A 22,464-nucleotide genomic window follows, 5' to 3' on the forward strand; every position below is an offset into this window, starting at 1 on the left:
GGGAGGCATTGCCTTGTTAGTCAAAGATAGTATAATGGTGGCTGAGAGAATTTTTGATGAGGACTCGTCTACTGAGGTAGTGTGGGCTGAGGTTAGAAACAGGACAAGAGAGGTCACACTGCTTGGAGTTTTTTATAGGCCTCAGCAGAGTTCCAGGGATGTGGAAGAGAGAATTAGTAAAATTATTCTGAGTAGGAGTGAAAGGAACAAGGTGGTCATTATGAGGGACTTTAACTTCCCCAACATTGACTGGAAATGTTATACCTCTAGTATGTCAGATGGATCAGTTTTTGTCCAATGTGTATAGAAGGGTTTCCTGACACAGCAAGGGCTGACAAGAGGGGAGGCCACACTGGATCTGGTGCTTAGTAATGAACCAGGCCAGGTGTTTGATTTCGTTGTAGGTGAGCACTTTGGAGAGAGTGACCATAATTCAGTTACGGTTAGTTTAGTGATGGAAAGGGATAGGTGCATGCCGCAGGTCAAGAGTTATCGATGGGGCAAGGCAATTATAATCAGATTAGGCAAGAATTAGGATGCATAGAATGGGGTAGCAAAATGCAGGGGATGCTGACTATTGAAATGTGGAGCTGGTTTAAGGAACAAATATTGCATGTCCTTGATAGGTATGTCCCTGTCAGGCAGAGAGGAAGTGATTAAGGTAAGGAAATCATGGTTTACTACTGAAACTGCATCTCTTGTTAAGAAGAAGAAGGCTTATGTGTTGATGAGGCAAGATGGTACAGATGACACGATGGAGAGTTACAGATCAGCTAAGAAGGATTTAAAGAGTCCAGAAGAGCAAAGAGAGGACATGAGCAGTCTTTAGCAAATAGAAAGCTTTAGGGTTCTCCTTTATTCTATAGGTATGTGAGGAATAAAGGGATGATTAGGGTAGGAATAGGGCCAGTCAAAGACAGAAGTGGGAAGTTGAGAGTGGACCCTGTAGAGATCAGAGAGGTGCTAAATGAACATTTCTCATCGGTGTTCACTCAGGAAAAGGAGAATATTGTAGAGGAGAGGAATGAGGTACGAGATATTAGACTAGAAAGGATCGAGGTTAGTTACACACAGGTGTTGTCTACTTTCACTCCTTCTAGAATTGATAAATCCCCTGGGCCGGATGGGATTTATCCGAGGATTATCTGGGAAGCTAGGGAGGAGATAGCAGAGCCATTGGCTTTGATATTTGAGTTGTCATTGTCTACGGGTTTAGTACCTGAGGACTGGAGGATTGCAAATGTTGTGCCCTTGTTCAAGAAGGGCAGCAGAGATGACCCAGGTAATTATAGATCAGTGAGCCTTACTTCTGTTGTAGGAAAGGTTTTGGAAAGGATTATAAGAGATAAGATTTATAATTATCCAGCAAGCAACAATTTGATTTCAGATAGTCAACATGGTTTTGTCAAGGGCAGGTCATGTCTCACAAGCCTCCATTGAGTTTTTTGAGAAGGTGACCAAGTATGTAGATGAGGGTAGGGCAGTTGACGTGGTATACATGGACTTCAGTAAAGCCTTTGATAAGGTTCCACATGGTAGGCTGTTGGAGAAAGTGCAGAGGCCTAGAATTGAGGGTGATTTAGCAGTTTAGATTAGAAACTGGCTTTCTGAAAGAAGGCAGCGTGTGGTGGCTGATGGAAAATATTCAGCCTGGAGTCCAGTTACTAGTGTGCCACAAGGATCTGTGTTGGGACCACTGCTGTTATTTTTATAAATGACTTTTAGATGCAGGCATAGGTGGATGGATTAGTAAATTTGCAGATGACACTAAAGTCGGTGGAGTAGTGGACAGTTTGGAAGAATGTTACAGGTTGCAGGGAGACTTGGATAAACTGCAGAATTGGGCTGAGAGGTGGCAAATGGAGTTCAATGCAGCTAAATGTGAGGTGGTGCACTTTGGGAAGAATAGCAGGAAGGCAGAATACTGGGTCAATGGAAAGATTCTTGGTAGTGTGGATGTGCAGAGGGATCTTGGAGTCCATGTACATAGATCCCTGAAAGTTGCCACCCAGGAGGATAGTGCTGTGAAGAAGTCATATGGTGTGTTAGGTTTCATTGGTAGAGGGATTGAGTTCCGGAGCCGTAATATCATGCTGCAACTATACAAAATGCTGGTGCGGCCACACTTGGAATATTGTGTACAGTTCTGGTCCCCATATTTCGGGAAGGATGTGGAAGCATTGGAAAAGGTGCAGAGGAGATTTACCAGGATGTTGCCTGGTCTAGAGGGAAGGTCTTATGAGGAAAGGCTGAGAGACTTGGGTCTGTTTTCATTGGAAAAAAGAAGGCTAAGGGGGGATTTGATAGAGACATACAAGATGATCAGAGGATTAGATAGGGTAGACCGTGAAATACTTTTTCCTAGGATGATGACGTCAGCTTGTACGAGAGGGCATAACTACAAATTGAGGGGTGATAGATTTAAGACAGGTGTCAGAGGAAAGTTCTTTACCCAGAGAGTGGTAAGGGCATGGAATGCCCTACCTGCTAATGTAGTCAACTCAGCTACATTTGGGAGATTTAAACAATCCTTAGATAAGCACATGGATGATTTTGGGATAGTGTAGGGGGACGAGCTGAGAATAGTTCACAAGTTGGCGCAACATCGAGGACCGAAGGGCCCGTTCTGAGCTGTATTGTTCTATTGTTCTATGTTCTATTAACCCTCAGCCTCCTTTGCTCCAGGGAATAAAAGTCCCAGCCAATCCAGCCTCTCCTTATAATTAACATCCCCCCCCCCCCCCCCCCAAGTCTCTGTAACACCATTGTAAATCCTTTGTCTCACCCTTTCTAGTTTAATAACATCCTCCCTATTGCAGGGTGACCAGATTGCATGTGAACTTTTAGTGATTCATGGACAAGGGCACCAGGTCCCTTTTGGACTCCTGCGCTTCCCTAGTTCCCTCTCTGTAGTTCAGAAACCTTCTGTCTTTCTGTTCTTTTTAGCCAACGTGAATAACTTCTCACTAACTCACATTATATGCCATTAGCCATCTTCTGGCTCATTCACTCGCCTGCCCAAGTCTCCTTAAATCCACCTCGCATCACAATTTGCATTCCCACCCAATTTGCTGTCTTGCACAAATTTGGAAATATTACAGTTGGACCCTGCATCCTAATAATTTCTACACACGTTTTGCAAACCGTAGTGGACCTAGCACTGATTCTGGTGGTAGAACAAAGAAAATTACAGCACAGGGACAGGCCCTTTGGCCCTCCAAGCCTGCGCTGATCCAGATCCTCTATCTAAACCTGTCGCTTACTTTATAAGGATCTGTATCCCTCTGCTCCCTGCCCATTCATGTATCTGTCTCGATACATCTTAAAAAATGCTATGTGCCCCTTCTACCACCACCTCTGCCAACGTGTTCCAGGCATCACCACCCTCTGTGTAAGGAGATTTCCACGCATATGTCCCCTAAACTTTTTTTCTCTCGATTTGAACTTGTGACCCCCAGTAATTGAGTCCCCCGCTCTGGGGGAGAAAGCTTCTTGCTATCCATCATATTGATACCTCCCATGATTTTGTAGACCTCAATCAGGTACCCCCTTAACCTCCGTCTTTCGAATGAAAATAATCCTAATCTATTCAACCTCTCTTCATAGCTCACGAGTTACAGCCTATCATCCTGAGAATGGTTTGGTTTCTTTATTCTTAATCTCTAATAACCATTTGTCCATCCAATATATTCTGCAAATCCCATGTGCCCTAATTTTATTTCCAACTTCCTGTTTGGAACTTTATGGAAACCCATCTGATTAATCCAAATATACCATATTCACTGGTTCTCCTTTATCTCTGCTACACACAACATCCTCAAAAACCTGTACAGCAAGCTGTACCTCAGTTCAATTTAGCTGCTCACTTTTTCATGGAGCATCTTAAGATGCTTTACCACATCAAAGCTGCCTATAAATGTAAGTTCTATCCAGACAAAATTCCGGGAGAGTGGATGTTTGTTTGGTTTTTCCACTTTGAAGTATTCTGGGTTAATTCTGAGATCAAGAACCGGGGGTCTGGTCTCCAAATAAGGGGTCATTTGGAATTGTACTGAGGAAGACTTTGTTCATTCAGAGGGTGGTGAATCTTAAGAATTCTCTGCCTGAGGACCGTGGAAGCTCCATGATTGAGTGCGTTTAAATTGGAAATCAATGGATTTCTCTGTGGGGAAAAAAGCATAAATGAACAGTGTTAGTAGGGGTAATAGTTTAGGGATAGAAAATCAGCCACAATCTCACACTTGGAGTGTTGTGTGCAGTTTTGGGCCCCATATCTCAGGAAGGATGTACTGACCCTGGAGCATGTTCAGAGGAGGCTCACGAGAATGGTCCTAGGGATGAAAAGCTTAACATATGAGGAACGTTTGAGAATTCTGGGTTTATACTCGATAGAGTTTAGAAAGATATGGGGGATCTAAATGAAATGTACAAAAAACCGAATTGACTGAAAAGAGCAGATGTTGGGAAGATGTTTGGATTGGTAGGAGGTAGGACCCAAGGGCACAGCCTTAGAGTAAAGGGAAGACCTTTTAGAACGTAGATAAGGAGAAACATCTTCAGCTAGAAAGTGATGATTCTATGGAATTCCCTGCCACAGAAGGCTGTGGAGGCCAGGTCATTCTGTATATTTAAGACAGAGATAGGTTTCTTGAGTATCAAGAGGATCAAGGGTAATGGAGAGAAAGCAGGAGAATGGGGTTGACAAACTTATCACCATGATTGAATGGTGGAGCAGACTCTGTGGGCTGAATGGCCTAATTTCTGCTTCTATGTCTTACGGTTGTATAGACTCCGAGGGCTGAATGGCCCACTCCTACTTCTACTAAGCTCTGTTTAATCGCTGGGAGTGGTGTAGTGAAAGGTGGCCTGACAGAGTGGAGCTCCAAGCTTGGGTGGGTGTGCTAAGTAGGCCCGTGTTTGTGAATCGGTTGACTGAGTTGTCACCTTACAGCAGGCCTGGGTTCAAGTCCCACCTGCTCCAGCGGCATGTAAAAACATGTCTGAACAGGTCAATTAGAAAACATTTGTAATCCATCTCTGAACAATGGTGACGGAGGTTGGGGTTGAGCAACCTGTGTGTTGGCAGTCGCAGAATTACCGGTTCATATTGTGTAGGAAGAGGCCATTCGGCCCAGCAGGTCCTTGGTGGCTCTTTCAGAGGTCAAGGAGAAAGTGACGACTGCGGATGTGGAGATCAGAGTCAAAAAGTGTAGTGCTGGAAAAGTACAACAGGTCAGGTGGCATCCGAGGAGCAGGAGAGTTGTGGTTTCGGGCATAAGCAGTTCATGAGGAATGTTCAGTGGGTAACCCATTTAGTCCCATTCACTTTCCTCTTTCTCCACCTCCTTTTTATCATTTTTGTATTCATCCCAATCCCTTTTGAAGGCTGCTGTTGATTCTGTTTCCACCCTGTCAGGGCGTGCTTTTCAAATGCCAATCACACATTGGGTAAGAAGGCTTTTCCTCTTCGAGATTCTGGTATAATCTGCAATTGTCTTAAAGCAGTAGCATTTTGGCGCCAAGTTTGATACCAGCATTGTGGAGCATTAAGAAATTTGGACTGGGCATATGAGATCTCCCTGAGTATTTAACATCCCACTGTTGAATAGAAACCCCGAAAGAACTCTGGATGCTGGAAAACAGAAATTGTTGGGAAAGCTCAGCAAGACTGTCAGCATCTATCAGAGTTAACGTTTTGGGTCCACTGACCTTTCTTTAGAATTATCCCAGCAATTTCTGATTTTGGTTACTGTGAGAGATTTCTTCCAATTTCCATTATGTCAGCAAACACCAGGGTTAGTTTTGTAAATGGCTGCTGTTAGCGTTGCTGAACTCATTGGGAGAAAGTGAGCACTGCAGCTGCTGGAGATTAGAGTTGAAGATTGTGGTGCTGGAAAAGCACAGCGGGTCAGGCAGCATTCGAGGAGCAGGAGAATCGACTTTGAGCACAAGCTCTTCATCAGGCATTTATGTATGTCCTTTTTTTTTGACAGTTCCGATCACTTCATGCACTTTTAACGTGCATTTATGTCTGCTTTTGAACAATCCTAAGGGGCACCTGATATCCCTCAAAGGTGTCTCAAGACCATCTCCAAAGGGAATGCTAGCTATTGAAATGAAGAACTTGGCTCAGACTTCTTTCATCCAGGGTTAATATCTGACCGCAAGCGTGGAGAAACTCAGCAGGTCTGTGCAGAGAGAGAAACAGCTCGTGCATGTCCCTGCATCAATGAAGACTACAGGATAGAAAAATAAAGTGGTTAAAAAGGCATACTGAATATTTCCCTATATCAATCAAAGGATTGAATACAGGAGCAAAGGGATTGTGTTGGAGGTGGATGTATTTGTGGTTTGACCATAGCTAGAGCACTGTGTTCTGTTCTGGTCACCACACTAAAGGAAGGATGCTGTTGGTCTACAAGGAACACAGAGGAGACTCTCTACCTCATTTTCCACTTTGAGTCCCTGCAGCCCTCCAGACTCAAAATCGAGTTCAATAACTTTTATATAGAATGTAGAACATTACAGGGCAGTACAGGCCCTTCGGCCCTCGATGTTTCACCGCCCTGTCATACTAATCTGAAGCCCATCCCACCGACACTATTCTGTGTACATCCATATGCCTGTCCAATGATGACTTAAATGCGCTTAAAGTTGGCAAATCTACTATCGATGCAGGCAAAGCATTCCATACCCTTACTACTCTGTGAATAAAGAAACTACCTCAGACATCTATCTTATACCTGTCTCCCCTCACTTTAAAGTTGTGTCCCCTCATGTTTGCTGTCCCCTTGCCTGAAAGAAGGCTCTCCCTGTCCACCCTATTGAACCCTCTGATTATCTTGTATGTCTCTATTAAGTCACCTCTCTACCTCCTTCTTTCTAATGAGAACAGCCTCAAGGCCCTCAGCCTTTCCTCGTAAGACATTCCTTCCATACCAGGCAACATCCTAGTAAATCTCCTCTGCACCCTTTCCAAAGCTTCCACATCCTTCTTATAATGCGGTGACCAGAACTGTACACAATACTCCAAGTGTGGCCATACCAGAGCTTTGTACAGTTGCAGCATAACCTCCTGGTTCCGGAACTCAATCCCTCTATTAATAAAGGTCAAAACACTGTATGCCTTCTTAACAACCCTCAACAACCCTGTCAATCTGGGTGGCAACTTTTGAGGGATCTGTGTACATGGACACCAAGATCTCTCTGCTCATCTGCACTCCCAAGAATCTTACCATTAGCCCAGTACTTTGCATTCCGATTACTCCGTCCAAAGTGTATCACCTCACACTTATCCACATTAAACTCCATTTGCTACCCCTCAGCCCAGCTCTGCATCCTATCTATGTCTCTATGCAACCTACTACATCCTTCCTTCATCACTATCCACAACTCCACCAACCTTAGTGTCGTCCGCAAATTTACTAACCCACCCTTCTAAGCCCTCATCCAGGTCATTTATAAAAATGACGAACAGCAGTGGACCCAACACTGACCCTTGCGGTACACCGCTGGTAAGTGGACACCAAGATGAACATGTTCTATCAACTACAACCCTCTGTTTTCTTTCAGTAAGCCAATTACTGATCCAAACTGCTATGTCTCCCACAATCCCATTCCTCCACATTTTGTATAATAGCCGACTGTAGGGAACCTTTATCGAACGCCTTGCTGAAATCCATATGCACCACATCAACTGGTTTACTCTCATCTACCTGATTGGTCACTTTGTCAAAAAGCTCAATAAGATTCGTTAGGCACAACCTACCCTTCACAAAACCGTGCTGACTGTCCCTGATCAGATTATTCTTTTCTGGATGGTTATAAATCCTATCTCTTATAACCTTTTCCAACACTTTACCAACAACTGAAGTGAGACTCACTGGTCTGTAATTACCAGGGTTGTCTCTACAACCTTTTTGAACAAGGGAATCACGTTTGCTATCCTCCAGTCCTCAGGCACTATTCCTGTAGACAATGATGATTTGAAGATCAATGCCAAAGGTTTGGCAATCTCTTCCCTTGCTTCCCAGAGGATCCTAGGATAGATCCCATCCGGCCCAGAGGACCTGTCTATTTTCACACTCTGCAGTATTTCTAATACCTCTTCCTTGTGAACCTCAATCTCTTCTAGTCTAGATGCAAGTATCTCTGTATCTTCCTCGCCAACATTTTCATTTACTATAGTGAACACTGTCGAAAAATATTTATTTAGTGCTTCCCCTATGTCCTGTGACTCCACACACAACTTCCCACTGTTATCCTTGAGTGTCCCTAATTTAACTCTCGTCATTCTTTTATTCCTGACATACCTATGGAAAGCCTTAGGGTTAACCCTGATCCTATCCGCCAGCAACTTCTCATGTCTCCTCCTGGCTCTTCTGAGCTCTCTTTTTAGGTCTTTCCTGACTTCCTTGTAACCCTCAAGTGCCCTAACTGAGTTTTCACAATTTGTCCTAACATAAGCCTTCTTCTTCTTCTTGACCAGGGATTCAACTTCCTTAATAAACCACAGCTCACGCATTCTATATCTTCCTCCCTGCCTGACAGGTACATACTTATCTAGGACACACAGGAGCTTTTCCTTGAATAAGCTTCACATTTTTAATGTGCTCATCCCCTGCATTTTCCTTCCCCATTATACGCTTCCTAAATCTTTCCTAATTTCTTTGTAATTTCCCTTCCCCCAGCTGTAACTCTTGCTGGGTGGAGTACACCTATCCCTTTCCATCACTAAAGTAAACCTGACAGAATTGTGATCGCTTACTTCCAAATCTAGCTCCTGGCCAGGCTCGATACCCAGTACTAAATCTAAAGTGGCTTCGCCCCTTGTAGGCCTGCCTACATACTGTGTCAGGAAGCCCTCCTGCACACACTGGACAAAAACTGACCCATCTATATTTGGATAGTTGAAGTCCCCCATGACAACTACCCTGCCTCTCTTTCTCCTATCGAGAATCATCTTTGCTATCCTTTCCTCTATATCTTCTGGGACTATTCGGACTTTAGGCCTGAAACTCCCCCTGTCTGAGGCCCCAGCCCCATACACCACAAGACCCATTGTTAGCCACTAACAGCCATTCACCCTCCCAACCAGATTCTTACCGACTCCTTTGTCTCTGTAAATGTCCTTTTTTCTCTGGACTCTATCCCTACCTTTACTTCTTACCAACCTCTATCCCCCGCCAACCAGCCTATCTTCTGCACATAAACCGACATTTTCCTAAATAACATCAGTTCTGAGGAAGGGTCGCCAGACCTGAAACTTTGATTTCTCTCCACAAATGCTGCCAAACCTGCTGAGCCTCTCTTGCAACTTCAGTTTTTGTTTGACCAGGATATTGCCTGGGATGGAATGATTCAGCGATGTTTATTTTCTTTGGAATGGAGAAGGCTGAAGGGGGTGGGATCTGATCGATGCTTAAAAAAAAATTAAGGGACTTAGGCAGGGTAGCTTGGGAGAAACCTTTCTGCTTAGATGAGTCGATGACCAGTGGATATAAATTTACGACAAGGAACAGGAGGTTTCGGGAGTATTTGAGGGGGAAAAAAAAAAGTGTTTTCCTCAGGGGTCTTGTTGGTATCTACAGCTCACTGTCTGAAAGAGCAGGAACCCTTGAGGCATTTAACAGCTATTTAGATAAACACTTAAAACATCACTGCATACCAGGCTACAGGCCAAGTACTGGAAAAACGTGATTAGAATAGAGAAATGTTTAAGAACCAGCACGGTCACAATAGGCCAAAGGGCCTCTGTCCATGCTGTAAAATGCCTGTGACTTTATCTCTTCACACCACTCTTCCACAAAAATCAAGATGTGTGTGTTTCATATTTAATGTGCAGTTTATTTAATGTTCTGTTGAATTTATCTAATGCTCCGTGCCATTTCTCAACTATTTCTTTGTAACCGTTCCATCTTGCCTTGGGGGAAATGTGATGAACTCCCATTGAACTACTCATGTTCCATCCTACTTAGCTTGGAATGGATTAAAAGTATTTTTTTCTCAAAAATTTCACAGCACAACTTAAGATGGTGCGATCCCCTTTTCATTCAGTATTTCCTAGGATGGGTTGTGCAGGAGGCGAGCTGTCATGCTCACCCACAGTGGCATTGCTCTCAGTTTAGTGCTGAAGGGTGGTGGAGGGGGTTAATGGTTAATCTTTCTCCCTCCCCTGCTGTAGTTGTTGTGGTAAATTCCTCCATTTCTGTGCCTTTGCTTCTCCAGGTGTAAGGCCCAAAGCAGGAGCTGTTCACTTTGGCCCTGAGGAGGGAGCAGCCAATCACGTTCACTTTGAAGAGAAATTACATGATTCTATTGTCATGGTGACCCAAGAGGAAGATGGCAGCTTCTTAGTGAAGGTGAGACCGCGGCAATTTAAACACGCGATGTGTTGATTTTAAAATCGTTGGTCTTGGGTTGTGGGTGTCACTTGCATTTGTTAACTGTCATTGGTTGCATTGAGAGGAGTTGGGGGGGCAGTACAGGGTGAACTCTGGGTCTATCTCTTGGCGTCTGCTGCCTTTTACCTCCTGGAGGTTTTCCCAGCTACCTCCCTCCCAACCCCTATTCGTAGGGACCATGATTGCTCTGCTGCGTCCTTGGGTGTGGTACTGCGTGAGGATTTCATCATGATCATTTACAGTCCTGAAGCTTCAGATAAACCCCCATGGTTTTCTGTTTACTATTCTGATCTCTTCCACGCCTCAGAATTTCGCAATTTTAAACAGTGACAGTGGGACTGTTTGCTCACGCTGTGGAAGTTAGATTCAGCAACACTGTAACAGCTTGCACAGATAAGCCCTTCTACAGTTTGCTCTCTCCCTTCACACACCCCAATCCCCCCCATTTCTTTCTTTCTTCTCTAAATTTGTGTCTTTTTAGAGTCATAGAGACGTACAGCATGGAAACTGACCCTTCGGTCCAGCCCGTCCATGCCAACCAGATATTCCAACCCAATCTAGTCTCACCTGCCAGCACCCGGCCCATATCCCTCCAAACTCTTCCTATTCATATACCCATCCAGATGCCTCTTAAATGTTGCAATTGTACCAGCCTCCACCACTTCCTCTGGCAGCTCATTCCATACACGTACCATCCTCTGCGTGAAAAAGTTGCCCCTTAGGTTTCTTTTATATCTTTCCCCTCTCACCCTAAATCTATGCCCTCTAGTTCTGGACACCCTGACCCCAGGGAAACAACTTTGTTTATTTACCCTATCCATGCCCCTCATAATTTTGTAAACCTCTATAAGGTCACCCCTCAGCCTCCGAAGCTCCAGGGAAAACAGCCCCAGCCTGTTCAGCCTAAGCCTACAGCTCAGATCCTCCAACCCTGGTAACATCCTTGTAAATCTTTTCTGAACCCTTTCATGTTTCACTACATGTTTCCGATAGGAAGGAGGTCAGATTTGCACGCAATATTCCAAGAGTGGCCTAACCAATGTCCTGTACAGCTGCAACATGACCTCCCAACTCCTGTACTCAATACTCTGACCAATAAAGGAAAGCATACCAAACACGTTCTTCACTATCCTATCTACCTGCACTCCTACGTCTCTTTGTTCAACAACTCTCCCGAGGACCTTACCATCAAGAGTATAAGTCCTGCTAAGATTTGCTTTCCCAAAGTGCAGCACCTCATTTATCTGAATTAAACTCCATCTGCCACTTCTCAGCCCATTGGCCCATCTGGTCCAGATCCTGTTGTAATCTGAGGTAACCCTCTTCACTGCCCACTACACCTCCAATTTTGGTGTCATCTGCAAACTTACTAACTGTACCTCTTATGCTTGCGTCCAAATCATTTATGTAAATGACAAAAAGTAGAGGGCCCAGCACCGATCCTTGTGGCACTCCACTGGTCACAGGCCTCCAGTCTGAAAAACAACCCTCCACCACCACCCTCTGTCTTCTACCTTTGAGCCAGTTCTGTATCCAAATGGCTAGTTCTCCTTGTATTCCATGATATCTAACCTTGCTAATCAGTCTCCCATGGGGAACCTTGTCGAACGCCTTACTGAAGTCCATGTAGATCATCAATCTTCTTTGTTACTTCTTCAAAAAACTCAATCAAGTTTGTGAGACATGATTTCCCATGCACAAAGCCATGTTGACTATCCCTAATCAGTCCTTGCCTTTCCACATACATGTACATCCTGTCCCTCAGGATTCCCTCCAACAACTTGCCCACCACTGAGGTCAGGTTCACCGGTCTATAGTTCCCTGGCTTGTCCTTACCACCCTTCAACAGTGGCACCACGTTTGCCAACTTCCAGTCTTCTGGCACCTCACCTGTGACCATCGATGATACAAATATCTCAGCAAGCGGCCCAGCAATCACTTCTCTAGCTTCCCACAGAGTTCTCGGATGCTCTCTCTCCCCCTCCGCTTTTCTCTCACTATCTCTTTTCTCTTTTGCTTCTCTCCTTTTCTTTTTTACTCTCGTTATCCTCTTCTCTTTTCTCGCCCTCCTCTCTTTCATCGCTTTTTCACTCCCTCTTTCCTGTCTTTTTTTTTCTCTGTCTCTCTCTGTCCTCGGTTTTTCACTCTCTCTCTCTCGTGCGCCCTCTCCTCTTTTTTCCCCTAGAATATCTCCAAAGGCCCATTTCATTGCTGGAGTGGTGCTTGAACCCACAGCCTTTTGACCCTGGAGACTGCATCAGCTGTTTGACACTGAAACCCTCCTATTCATGCCTTTGCATGAACGAACTGGACACTTCCAATTCACACCAGGCTGACCTGTATAATCTAGAGCTTTCCAAAACTTGTGCCAAGTCCCATTCCCACAGCATCCCTATTCTCACTGACTGACTTGCATTTGCGTTCTGGTTAAGTTGTGCCTTGATTTTTAAAAAAAAACTCAACCTGTTCCTTTTGATTTCTCATGACCTCGCCCCTGCTCTATAACCTCTTCCAGCCCAACTATCCTCCAAGATATCTGTGTCCCAAATTTTTGACTTCTATTATGAGTTGCTGATCCCTTCAGTTCTGGAATTTTCTGCTGTAAAACCATGGGCTCCATTAAGGTGTTCCTTAAAATCTGCCTCTTTGACTGTATATTTGTTTTGGTTTTTTGCACCAATACCTCTGTTATTGCTTAGTGTCTCATTTTGCAGGATTACAATACCTTCCAGAAGTAGGTCTTGATGTTTACCTACCTTAAGGGTGCTGTGTAAATGAAGGTGGTAGTGATTGAATTTGGTGTGTCTGTTGTTCTTTCAATTCCACTGGTCTGACTGACAGAGTGAGCTAAATAATTGCCATGCGGTTTTGAGTGATTAATGTACACATTGTAATGTGTAAGGAGAGTCAATGCATCACCTTTGAGTCATTAAAGCCTCTTCTGCAGAAAATCTTGCCAATATATTAGAAGGGAAACAGGTTATCCCAGTGTTGTTAAACTCGAAATGGTGCAGAAAAGAATAACAAGGATGTTGCCAGGTTTGGAGGGGTTGAGCTGTAGGGAGAGACTGAATAGGCTGGAGCTATTTTCCCTGGAGTATTGGAGGCTGAGGGATGACCTTTTTATAGAGGTTTATGAAATCCATGAGGGGTATGGATAGGGTGAATACTCAAGACCCTTTCCCTGGGGTGGGCGAGTCCAAAACCAGAGGGCATAGGTTTAGGGTGAGAGGGGAAAGCTTTAAAAGGAACAACTTTTTTTTCCACGCAGAGGGTGGTGCATGTATGAAATGAGCTGCCAGAAGAAGTAATGGAGGCTGGTACAGTTACAACATTTAAAAGGCATCTGGATGGGTATATGAATAAGAAGGGTTTAGAGTGATATGGGCCAAATGCTGGCAAATGGGACTAGATTAATTTAGGATATCTGGTTGGCATGGATCAGTTGGACTGAAGGGTCTGTTTTTACTTGCTGTACATCTGTGACTTTAACTGCATTTTCATTTAACCATGTATGTGTTTTTATTCTTACAAACATGGTCTTTCTCTTCCCCTTGTACCCTCCGTACCAGCCTGCTTCCAGGGATTACACAAGGGAGTGGAATTTCTTTTTTTTGAAAAAAAAATGCAATGGCAATACTTAATGGTTCTGTCTGTCCTGGTGGCTCAGTGGTTAGCCCTGCTCCCTCATAGTGCCAGGGTTCAATTCCACCCTTGGGTGACTGTCTGTATGGAGTTTGCATGTCTGTGCAGGTTTCCTCCCACAGTCCAAAGGCGTGCAGGTTAAGTGGATTGGCAACCGGAAATGTGGGATTATGGGGCTAGTTTTTGGTGGGATACTCTTCAGAGGGTCAGTGTAGACTCGAAGGGCCGAATGGCACTGTTGGGATTCAAAGATTCTAGGCATCATCTGCAGAAGGAAAAATAGAGTTCTAATGAAAGGTCATCAAATGTTGAGTTGAGAATTCTTGTTTATTTTAGATTTGTTAGTTTGTGCAAGCTTGTTAATTCCCTTCTGCATCGCAGTTAGTTTTGACGTGGCACTCATTTATGGACTCCATCCATAAACACATTGACCAGGACCAATATACCGACTGCTGCTATGAACAACCAGAAGCAGTGGGAACGAAACCAAATAAATTCTGACCGACAGTACAGTAGCGCTTCATAGGAGGCTCCACAGCACTGCAGATGACACCTAGATAGGGCTCAACGTCTGCAAACCAATTTCCCAGCTCGGCGAATATACCCCAACAACTTCAATAGTGCGATTTTATTTTTTTGGATTGAGACAGTGCAAGTTGATTTGTTGTTTCTGAGAAGAATACAATGTAAAGTCGTCATAGTCCCATTAGTTGGGCAGCACAGTGGTTAGCACTGCTGCCTCACAGCGCCAGAGACCTGGGTTCAATTCCCACCTCAGGCGACTGACTGTGTGGAGTTTGCACATTCTCCCCGTGTCTGCGTGGGTTTCCTCCGGGTGCTCCGGTTTCCTCCCACAGTCCAAAAATGTGCAGGTTAGGTGAATTGGCCATGCTAATTTGCCCGTACTGTTAGGTGAAGGGGTAAATGTAAGGGAATGGGTCTGGGTGGGTTGCGCTTCGGCGGGTCAGTGTGGACTTGTTGGGCCGAAGGGCCTGTTTCCACACTAACCATGACTGGTGGTGACTTTAACCTAAAGGTCACCACACCTCAGGTGAGATTGAGCAAGAACTGAACTGCGCTGTTGGCATCATGCTATGTGGTAAACTAGCCATTGAGCTAATTGAGCGAACAGATTAGTTGCTGAACAGACCCTTGAAAGAGACTATGGTCCTGTGTGCTATGTCAAAATTTAATTTGTTTATATGAAGAGCAAAATCAGTGAGATGAAGTTTGGTTTTGAAATCTGGTGAAGAGTGGGCTACAACACTGGGTTAATGTATAACTAAGGAGATATGTTTTGTACAGAGTCATCTGAGGTTAATGCATTCTCCATCTACACACGTTTAATACTTGGAATATTAGAATACTTATGGATAATCTTAACACAAAAAAAGCTGTAGTCACATTTAGTAAACTGTCAAGATGCCAGTTTGACGTTGCATTACTCAGTGAGGTTTTGTGACTCTGGGAGGAGCAGCTGAAAGAGCAAGCTGGGAATTCACCTTCTCTTGGAGAGGAAAGGCTCACTGTAATCATCATGTTCACGTAGGTGATCTTGGATGTATTTTCAGAACTCCCCAGTTGTATACATTCAAGGCAATACGGACTTCAGAAAGGCATTCGACAAAGTTTCCCATATGAGACTGGTTAACAAGGTTAAATTACATGGAGTACAGGGAGAACTAGCCATTTGGAGACAGAACTGGCTCAAAGGTAGAAGTCAGAGGGTGGTGGTGGACGGTTGTTTTTCAGACTGGAGGCCTGTGACCAGTGGAGTGCCACAAGAATCTGTGCTAGTCCACCACTTTTCATCATTTTATCTAAATGATTTGGATATGAGCATAAGAGGTATAGTTTGTAAGTTTGCAGATGACACCAAAATTGGAGGTGTAGTGGACAGCAAAGAAGGTTACCTCAGATTATAATGGGATCTTGATCAGATGGCCCAGTGGGCTGAGAAGTGGCAGATGGAGTTTAATTCAGATGAGGTGCTGCATTTTGGGAAAGCAAGTCTTAGCAGGACTTATACACTTAATGGTAATGTCCTGGGGACTATTGCTGAACAGAGACCTTGGAGTGCAGGTTCTTTGAAAGTGGAGTCACAGGTAGGATAGTGAAGAAGGCGTTTGGTATGCTTTCCTTTTATTGGTCAGAGTATTGAGTACAGGAGTTGGGAGGTCAGGTTGCAGCTGTACAAGACATTGGTTAGGCCACTGTTGGAATATTGTGTGCAATTCTGGTCTCCTTCCTATGGGATAGATGTTGTGAAACTTGTAAATCTTTTCTGAACCCTATCAAGGACGTTGCCAAGGTTGGAGGATTTGAGCTATCGGGAGAGGTTGAATAGGCTGGTGCTATTTTCCTTGGAGCATCAGAGGCTGAGGGGTGTCCTCATAGAGGTTTATAAAATAATGAGGGGCATTGATAGGATAAATAGACAGTCTTTTTTTCTCTGTGGTGGGGCAGTCCAGAACTAGGGGGCATAGGTTTAGGGTGAGAGGGGAAAGATATAAAAGAGACTGAAGGGGCAACGTTTTCACGCAGAGGGTGGTACGTGTATGGAATGAGCTGCTAGAGCAAGTGGTGGAGGCTGGTACAATTGCAGCATTTAAAAGGCATCTGGATGGGTATATGAATAGGAAGGGTTTGGAGGGATATGGGCCGGGTGCTGGCAGGTGGGACTAGATTAGGTTGGGATATCTGGTCGGCATGGACGAGTTGGACCAAAGGGTCTGTTTCCATGCTGTACATCTCTATGACTCTGTTCACTGACGATGCCCTGCTCTACCTTTCCATCAGTTCTCCTGACCCCTCCTACTGCCACTAAAATGATCAGACTGCTGTCTCCATAACGAGGGCTAGATGTGCAGAAACCCTCTTCAATTAAATATTGGGAAGTCTGAAAATATTTATTCCAGATCCTGTTTACTACCAATTTCAGCCTTTTTCCTGAAACTATACTTTTTAAGACCAGATTGGGTTGTTTGCACTACGATGCCATTTTTGACCATGAACTGATCTTCCAACCATGCATTTGTTCCACTGTTAAGATTGCCATTTTCACCTCTCTGACACGCCTTTATCAGTGAGAAATCAAAGCAGCTGTAGGTCATTTGCCCCCTCAGTTCCACGGCAGCATTCCATACTATAATCATTGATCTGTTTGGATTTTGAATGTCACATTTCCCATTTACACCTGATGAACTTACCCATTTGATTTCCTTTGACCGACACGAATCTTGCAGGCTGACTAATGGTCAGTTTTAAAAATATTCAATGATCTTCACATCCATTGTCTTGAGGTAGAGATTTTAAAAGTTCTCTCTCTCTCTCTCTCTCTCTCTCTCTCTCTCTCTCTCTCTCTCTCTCTCTCTCTCTCTCTCTCTCTCTCTCTCTCTCTCTGCCTTTTAAAACAGAGATTCCTAATTCTAGAAACCACTGCCAATTATTCTGAACTCTCCCTGAGAAGGGAATGTCCTTTTCCATAGGCGAAAGTGAGGACTGCAGATGCTGGAGATTAGAGTCAAGAGTGTGGTGCTGGAAAAGTACAGCAGGTCAGGCAGCATCCGAGAAGCAGGAGAATCGACTTTTCAGGCAAAAGCCCTTCATGTCAACCTTCACAAGACCATCCAAAATCTCTTAACTTCAACTTGCCCGTTACCCCTCCAGTAGAAGATAAACACTGTCTATCCAACCTAGGCTTTTAGTCATCGAATCCCTACACTGTGGAAGCAGGCCATTCGGCCCATCAAGTCAACACCGACTCTCCAAGAAACATCCCACCCAGGCCCACCCTTACTCTATCCCTGTAACCCTCCATTTCCCATGGCTAATCCATCTAGCATGCACATCCCTGGACACAATGGGCAATTTAGCATGGCCAATCCACCTAACCTGCACATCTTTGGACTGTGGGAGGAAACCGGAGCACCCGGAGGAAAGTCACGCAGACACTGGATGAATGTGCAAACTCCACACAGACAGTCACTTGAGGATGGAATCGAATCTGGATCCCTGGCAATGTGAGACAGCAGTGCTGACCACTGAGCCACCGTGATGGTCATTCAACCTAGCAAAACCTGTCTCCAAATCAGTTACATCCTTCCAATAAGTAAGGAGACCAAAACTGCACATGTATTCAAAACATGAAGCATAACATCGTTACTTGCATAATATAACATAAAAGTAATAAAGGATAGCATTGCCGTTAGCTGCTTTCAGTACATACTCCCATCTGAATACTAATACATTGTGACTCATCCACTGGAACACCTTGAACCCTCTGCATCCCAATTCTCTACTCATTGTGTGTTTAATTAATACTCTAATTTTTTCTGGCCAGCTAAACAATTTTACATTTTCCCAAATTACATTCCATATGCCAGATGTTTGCCCTTTCACTCAGAACCTCTGCGTGAGTTTGCATCCAGATGTGGATCTTCTTTTTCATTACAGAACATTCCATCTACTTTTGAGATCTGCATATTCAGCGACTGTGCCTTCACACCCTGAAGCTCGGTGATTGATGTGAATTGTCAAAAGTTGAGACTCCACCCATCAGACAGGGACCCATTTATTCCAACTCTGTTTTCTACCAGCGAGCCAGCCAATTTCGGTCAGTGCTCAAATTAATGCAAAATACTGTGGATGCTGGAGGTCTGACATTAAAACAAAGTGCTGGTGAAGCTCAGCATAGAACATAGAACAGTACAGCACAGAACAGGCCCTTCAGCCCACCATGTTGTGCTGACCACTGATCCTCATGTATGCACCCTCAAATTTCTGTGACCATATGCATGTCCAGGAGTCTCTTAAATGTCCCCAATGACCCTGCCTCTACAACTGCTGCTGGCAACGCATTCCATGCTCTCACAACTCTCTGGGTAAAGAACCCGCCTCTGACATCCCCTCTATACTTTCCTCCAACCAGCTTAAAACTATGACCCCTCGTGTTAGTCATTTCTGCCCTGGGAAATAGTCTCTGGCTATCGACGCGCCTCATTATCTTGTATACCTCAATTAGGTCCCCTCTTCTCCTCCTTTTCTCCAATGAAAAAAGTCCGCGCTCAGTCAACCTCTCCTCATAAGATAAGCCCTCCAGTCCAGGTAGCATCCTGGTAAACCTCCTCTAAACCCTCTCCAAAGCATCCACATCTTTCCTATAATAGGGTGACCAGAACTGGACGCAGTATTCCAAGTTAGGTCTAACCAAAGTTTTATAGAGCTGCAACAAGATCTCACAACTCTTAAATTCAATACCCCTGTTAATGAAAGCCAAAACCCCATATGCTTTCTTAACAACCCTGTCCACTTGGGTGGCCATTTTAAGGGATCTATGTACCTGCACCCCAAGATCCCTCTGTTCCTCCACACTGCCAAGAATCCTATCCTTAATCCTGGACTCAGCTTTCAAATTTGACCTTCCAAAAAGCATCACCTCGCATTTATCCAGGTTGAACTCCATCTGCCACCTCTCAGCCCATCTCTGCATCCTGTCAATGTCCCGCTGCAGCCTACAGCAGCCCTCTATACTGTTAACGACACCTCCAACCTTTGTGTCATCTGCAAACTTGCTGACCCATCCTTCAATCCCCTCATCCAAGTCATTAATAAAAATTACAAACAATAGAGGCCCAAGGACAGAGCCCTGTGGAACACCACTCACCACAGACTTCCAGGTAGAATATTTTCCTTCTACTACCACTCGCTGTCTTCTGTTGGCCTGCCAATTCTGTATCCAGACAGCTATGTTCCCCTGAATCCCATTCCTCCTGACCTTCTGAATGAGCCTACCATGGGGAATCTTATCAAACACCTTGCTGAAGTCCATATACACCACATCCACAGCTCGACCCTCATCAACTTTTCTAGTCACATCTTCAAAGAACTCGATAAGGTTTGTGAGGCATGACCTGCCCCTCACAAAGCAGCATGTCTGACTGCATCTGCAAAGAGAGAGAAAGAGATAAAATTTTACCTTTTGGAATAGGTAGTTACTATTAAATCCATAAATATATAAAATTACTATTACATGAAGTTGTTTAGCTCAGTTGGCTGGACAGCAGGTTTGCGATGCAGAATGATGCCAAATTCTCACACTATCTGGGGTTAACATTGAAGGACTCTCCATCTCAAGTTCTCCCCTTGCCTGAGGTATAGTGACCTTTGTTAAACCGCTATTACGTTTTTCTCTCTCTCTCTCTCTCTCTTATTCAGTAGGACTATCAAATCCAATTTGGAGGTCCAAAGAAAACACTCAATGGTTAGAACGTGGACCATAGTACTGGAATGTAGATGCTTAGATGCTTTAAAAGGGAAACTGGATGTATACACAAGATTTAAATAGATTTCTTTTAAAAGTCCTGAGGCAAGTTGAATAGACTGATAGGAAATGCACTGGGAGCTGTGCCAAACAGTCTGCTCCTTGCTCTGTATAATCTGTGTCTATCTGGTAGGGGTTTAGCTATTTTTCTCAATGTTCTGATCAGTTGGCTTCTAGTTGTAGAGAATCTAAATTGCTACAGAACCGGCCCATCAAGTCTGCCAATCTCCCGCCTTTGTCCTACGTCCCTGCGCATCATTACAATCCAAAACAAATCCGATGAATTCTCAAATGTCTCAATTGAACTTTCCTCCAGCACCTTTTCAAGGCAGTGAGCTCTGCCATCCACGCTACATCCCATGTGAGAGAGGATTTGTTTTTCTCACCTCACCCTTGCTTCGTTTGCCCCTCAGTTTAAATCTTTACCCTCTCTTTTACATTTGCAAACAGCTCCACCCTATCTACTCTGTACAGCTCATTCATGATTTTGAAGTCAAGCCAATTTGGCATCACTCCCTCTACTGTTGTCTGCTGGATGGTTAATTCTTTCAAAACAGTTACAAATTATGTCCATCCACTGATTTCATGTATTTCACCTGAGCTCAGTGGAGAGCTAGTACTGCCTTGTAGGGCCGAATGGCATCTCTGTGTTCTGTAATGACTCTGACTGTGAAATGGTTTGGGCTGGAGAATTTGAATGAAGTATTGTGTGAATTTGTTGACTTGGCTCAGGAAAGCCAAGGCTGGACTATTTGATTCATTTTCTTCGGAAGTCCTATCTTAACAGCAACTTGCTTGGGACCTACAGCCCAGCGACTGCTGCCATTCAAGAAGGCAGATCACCACCACCTTTTTGAGGGTAATTTGGGACAGACAGTGGATACTGGCTCATCAGCGGCACCCACAGCCCGTGAAAAAATTTAAATAAAAGAAATAAAATAAAGAGTACATTCCTAAAGAGAGGAGAGCAGGAGTCGGGGGACCTGGGAAAACACATTACACAAGTCATTGAAGGTGTCAGTGCACATTGAGAGTGTGTTGTGAACCAGTAAGTGGCATTGCGGACTTCATAAATTGGATGTAGAGAATTGTTTAGTTTAAAAACAAAAAGAAGTGGGGGTTATATGAAACCTGTTTATCGCATTGATTCCACCTCAGTTGGAGCATTGCCCTGTACACTGCATAAGGATGTTGAAGGCCTGAGGGTCATAGAGATGTACAGCACAGAAACAGACCTTTCAGTCCAACTTGTCCATGCTGACAAGATATCTGAATCTAATCTAGTCCCCTTTGCCAACACTTGGCCCATATCCATCTAAGGTAAAAACAATGACTGCAGGTGCTGAAAACCAAATACTGGATTAGTGGTGCTGGAAGAGCACAGCAGTTCAGGCAGCATCCAACGAGCAGCGAAATCGACGTTTCGGGCAAAAGCCCTTCATCAGGAATAAAGCCTCTAAACCTATTCTTTTACCTATCCAGATGCCTTTTAGATTAGATTACCTACAGTGTGGGAACAGGCCCTTCAGCCCAACAAGTCCACACCGACACTCCAAAGAGCAACCCACGCCCCTACATTCACCCCTGACTAATGCAACTAACTCAATGGGCAATTTAGCTTGGCCAATTCATTTTAAATATTGTAATTCCACCAGCCTCCACCACTTCCTCTGGCAGCTCATTCCATACACACACCACCGTCTGCGTGAAAAGGTTGCCCCTTGGGTTCCTTTTAAATTTTTTTTCCCCCCTCACCTTAAGCCTATACCCTCTAAGTTCTGGCCTCCCCTGCCCCAGAGAAAAGACTTTGTCTATTTATCTAGCTGTGGCCCTCATGATTTTATAAACCTCGAAGGTCACCCCTAGCCTCCGACACTCCAGAGAAAACTGCCTCTGCCTACCCCTAGAGACATGCACAAAGAATTTCACCAGATTGTCTCCAGGGGTGAGGAACCTTTGGTGGTGCAGATTACGGAAGCTGTTCACCTTCTAGAAGGCAGGATTGAGTGTGGCTCTGTTTGAGTATTCAAACCATGAGGAGTCTGGGCAGTAGATAAGGAGAAACTGTTCCATATGAAATGATCAATGACAACA

The 22,464-nt window shown here is 44.3% G+C and overlaps 1 protein-coding gene across 1 annotated transcript in view; it reads left to right on the plus strand.

Annotated features, from left to right (window-relative positions):
- adissp (adipose secreted signaling protein) overlaps window positions 1–22,464 on the plus strand; it is a 150,274-nt gene that overhangs the window by 41,244 nt on the left and 86,566 nt on the right. Inside the window, exon 2 of the mRNA XM_072577315.1 lies at window positions 10,228–10,361. Coding sequence (XP_072433416.1) covers window positions 10,228–10,361 — 134 coding nt within the window. The remainder of the gene's footprint in view (window positions 1–10,227; window positions 10,362–22,464) is intronic.

This window comes from Chiloscyllium punctatum, chromosome 1 (assembly GCF_047496795.1).
Source record: "Chiloscyllium punctatum isolate Juve2018m chromosome 1, sChiPun1.3, whole genome shotgun sequence".
Taxonomy (NCBI): domain Eukaryota; kingdom Metazoa; phylum Chordata; class Chondrichthyes; order Orectolobiformes; family Hemiscylliidae; genus Chiloscyllium; species Chiloscyllium punctatum.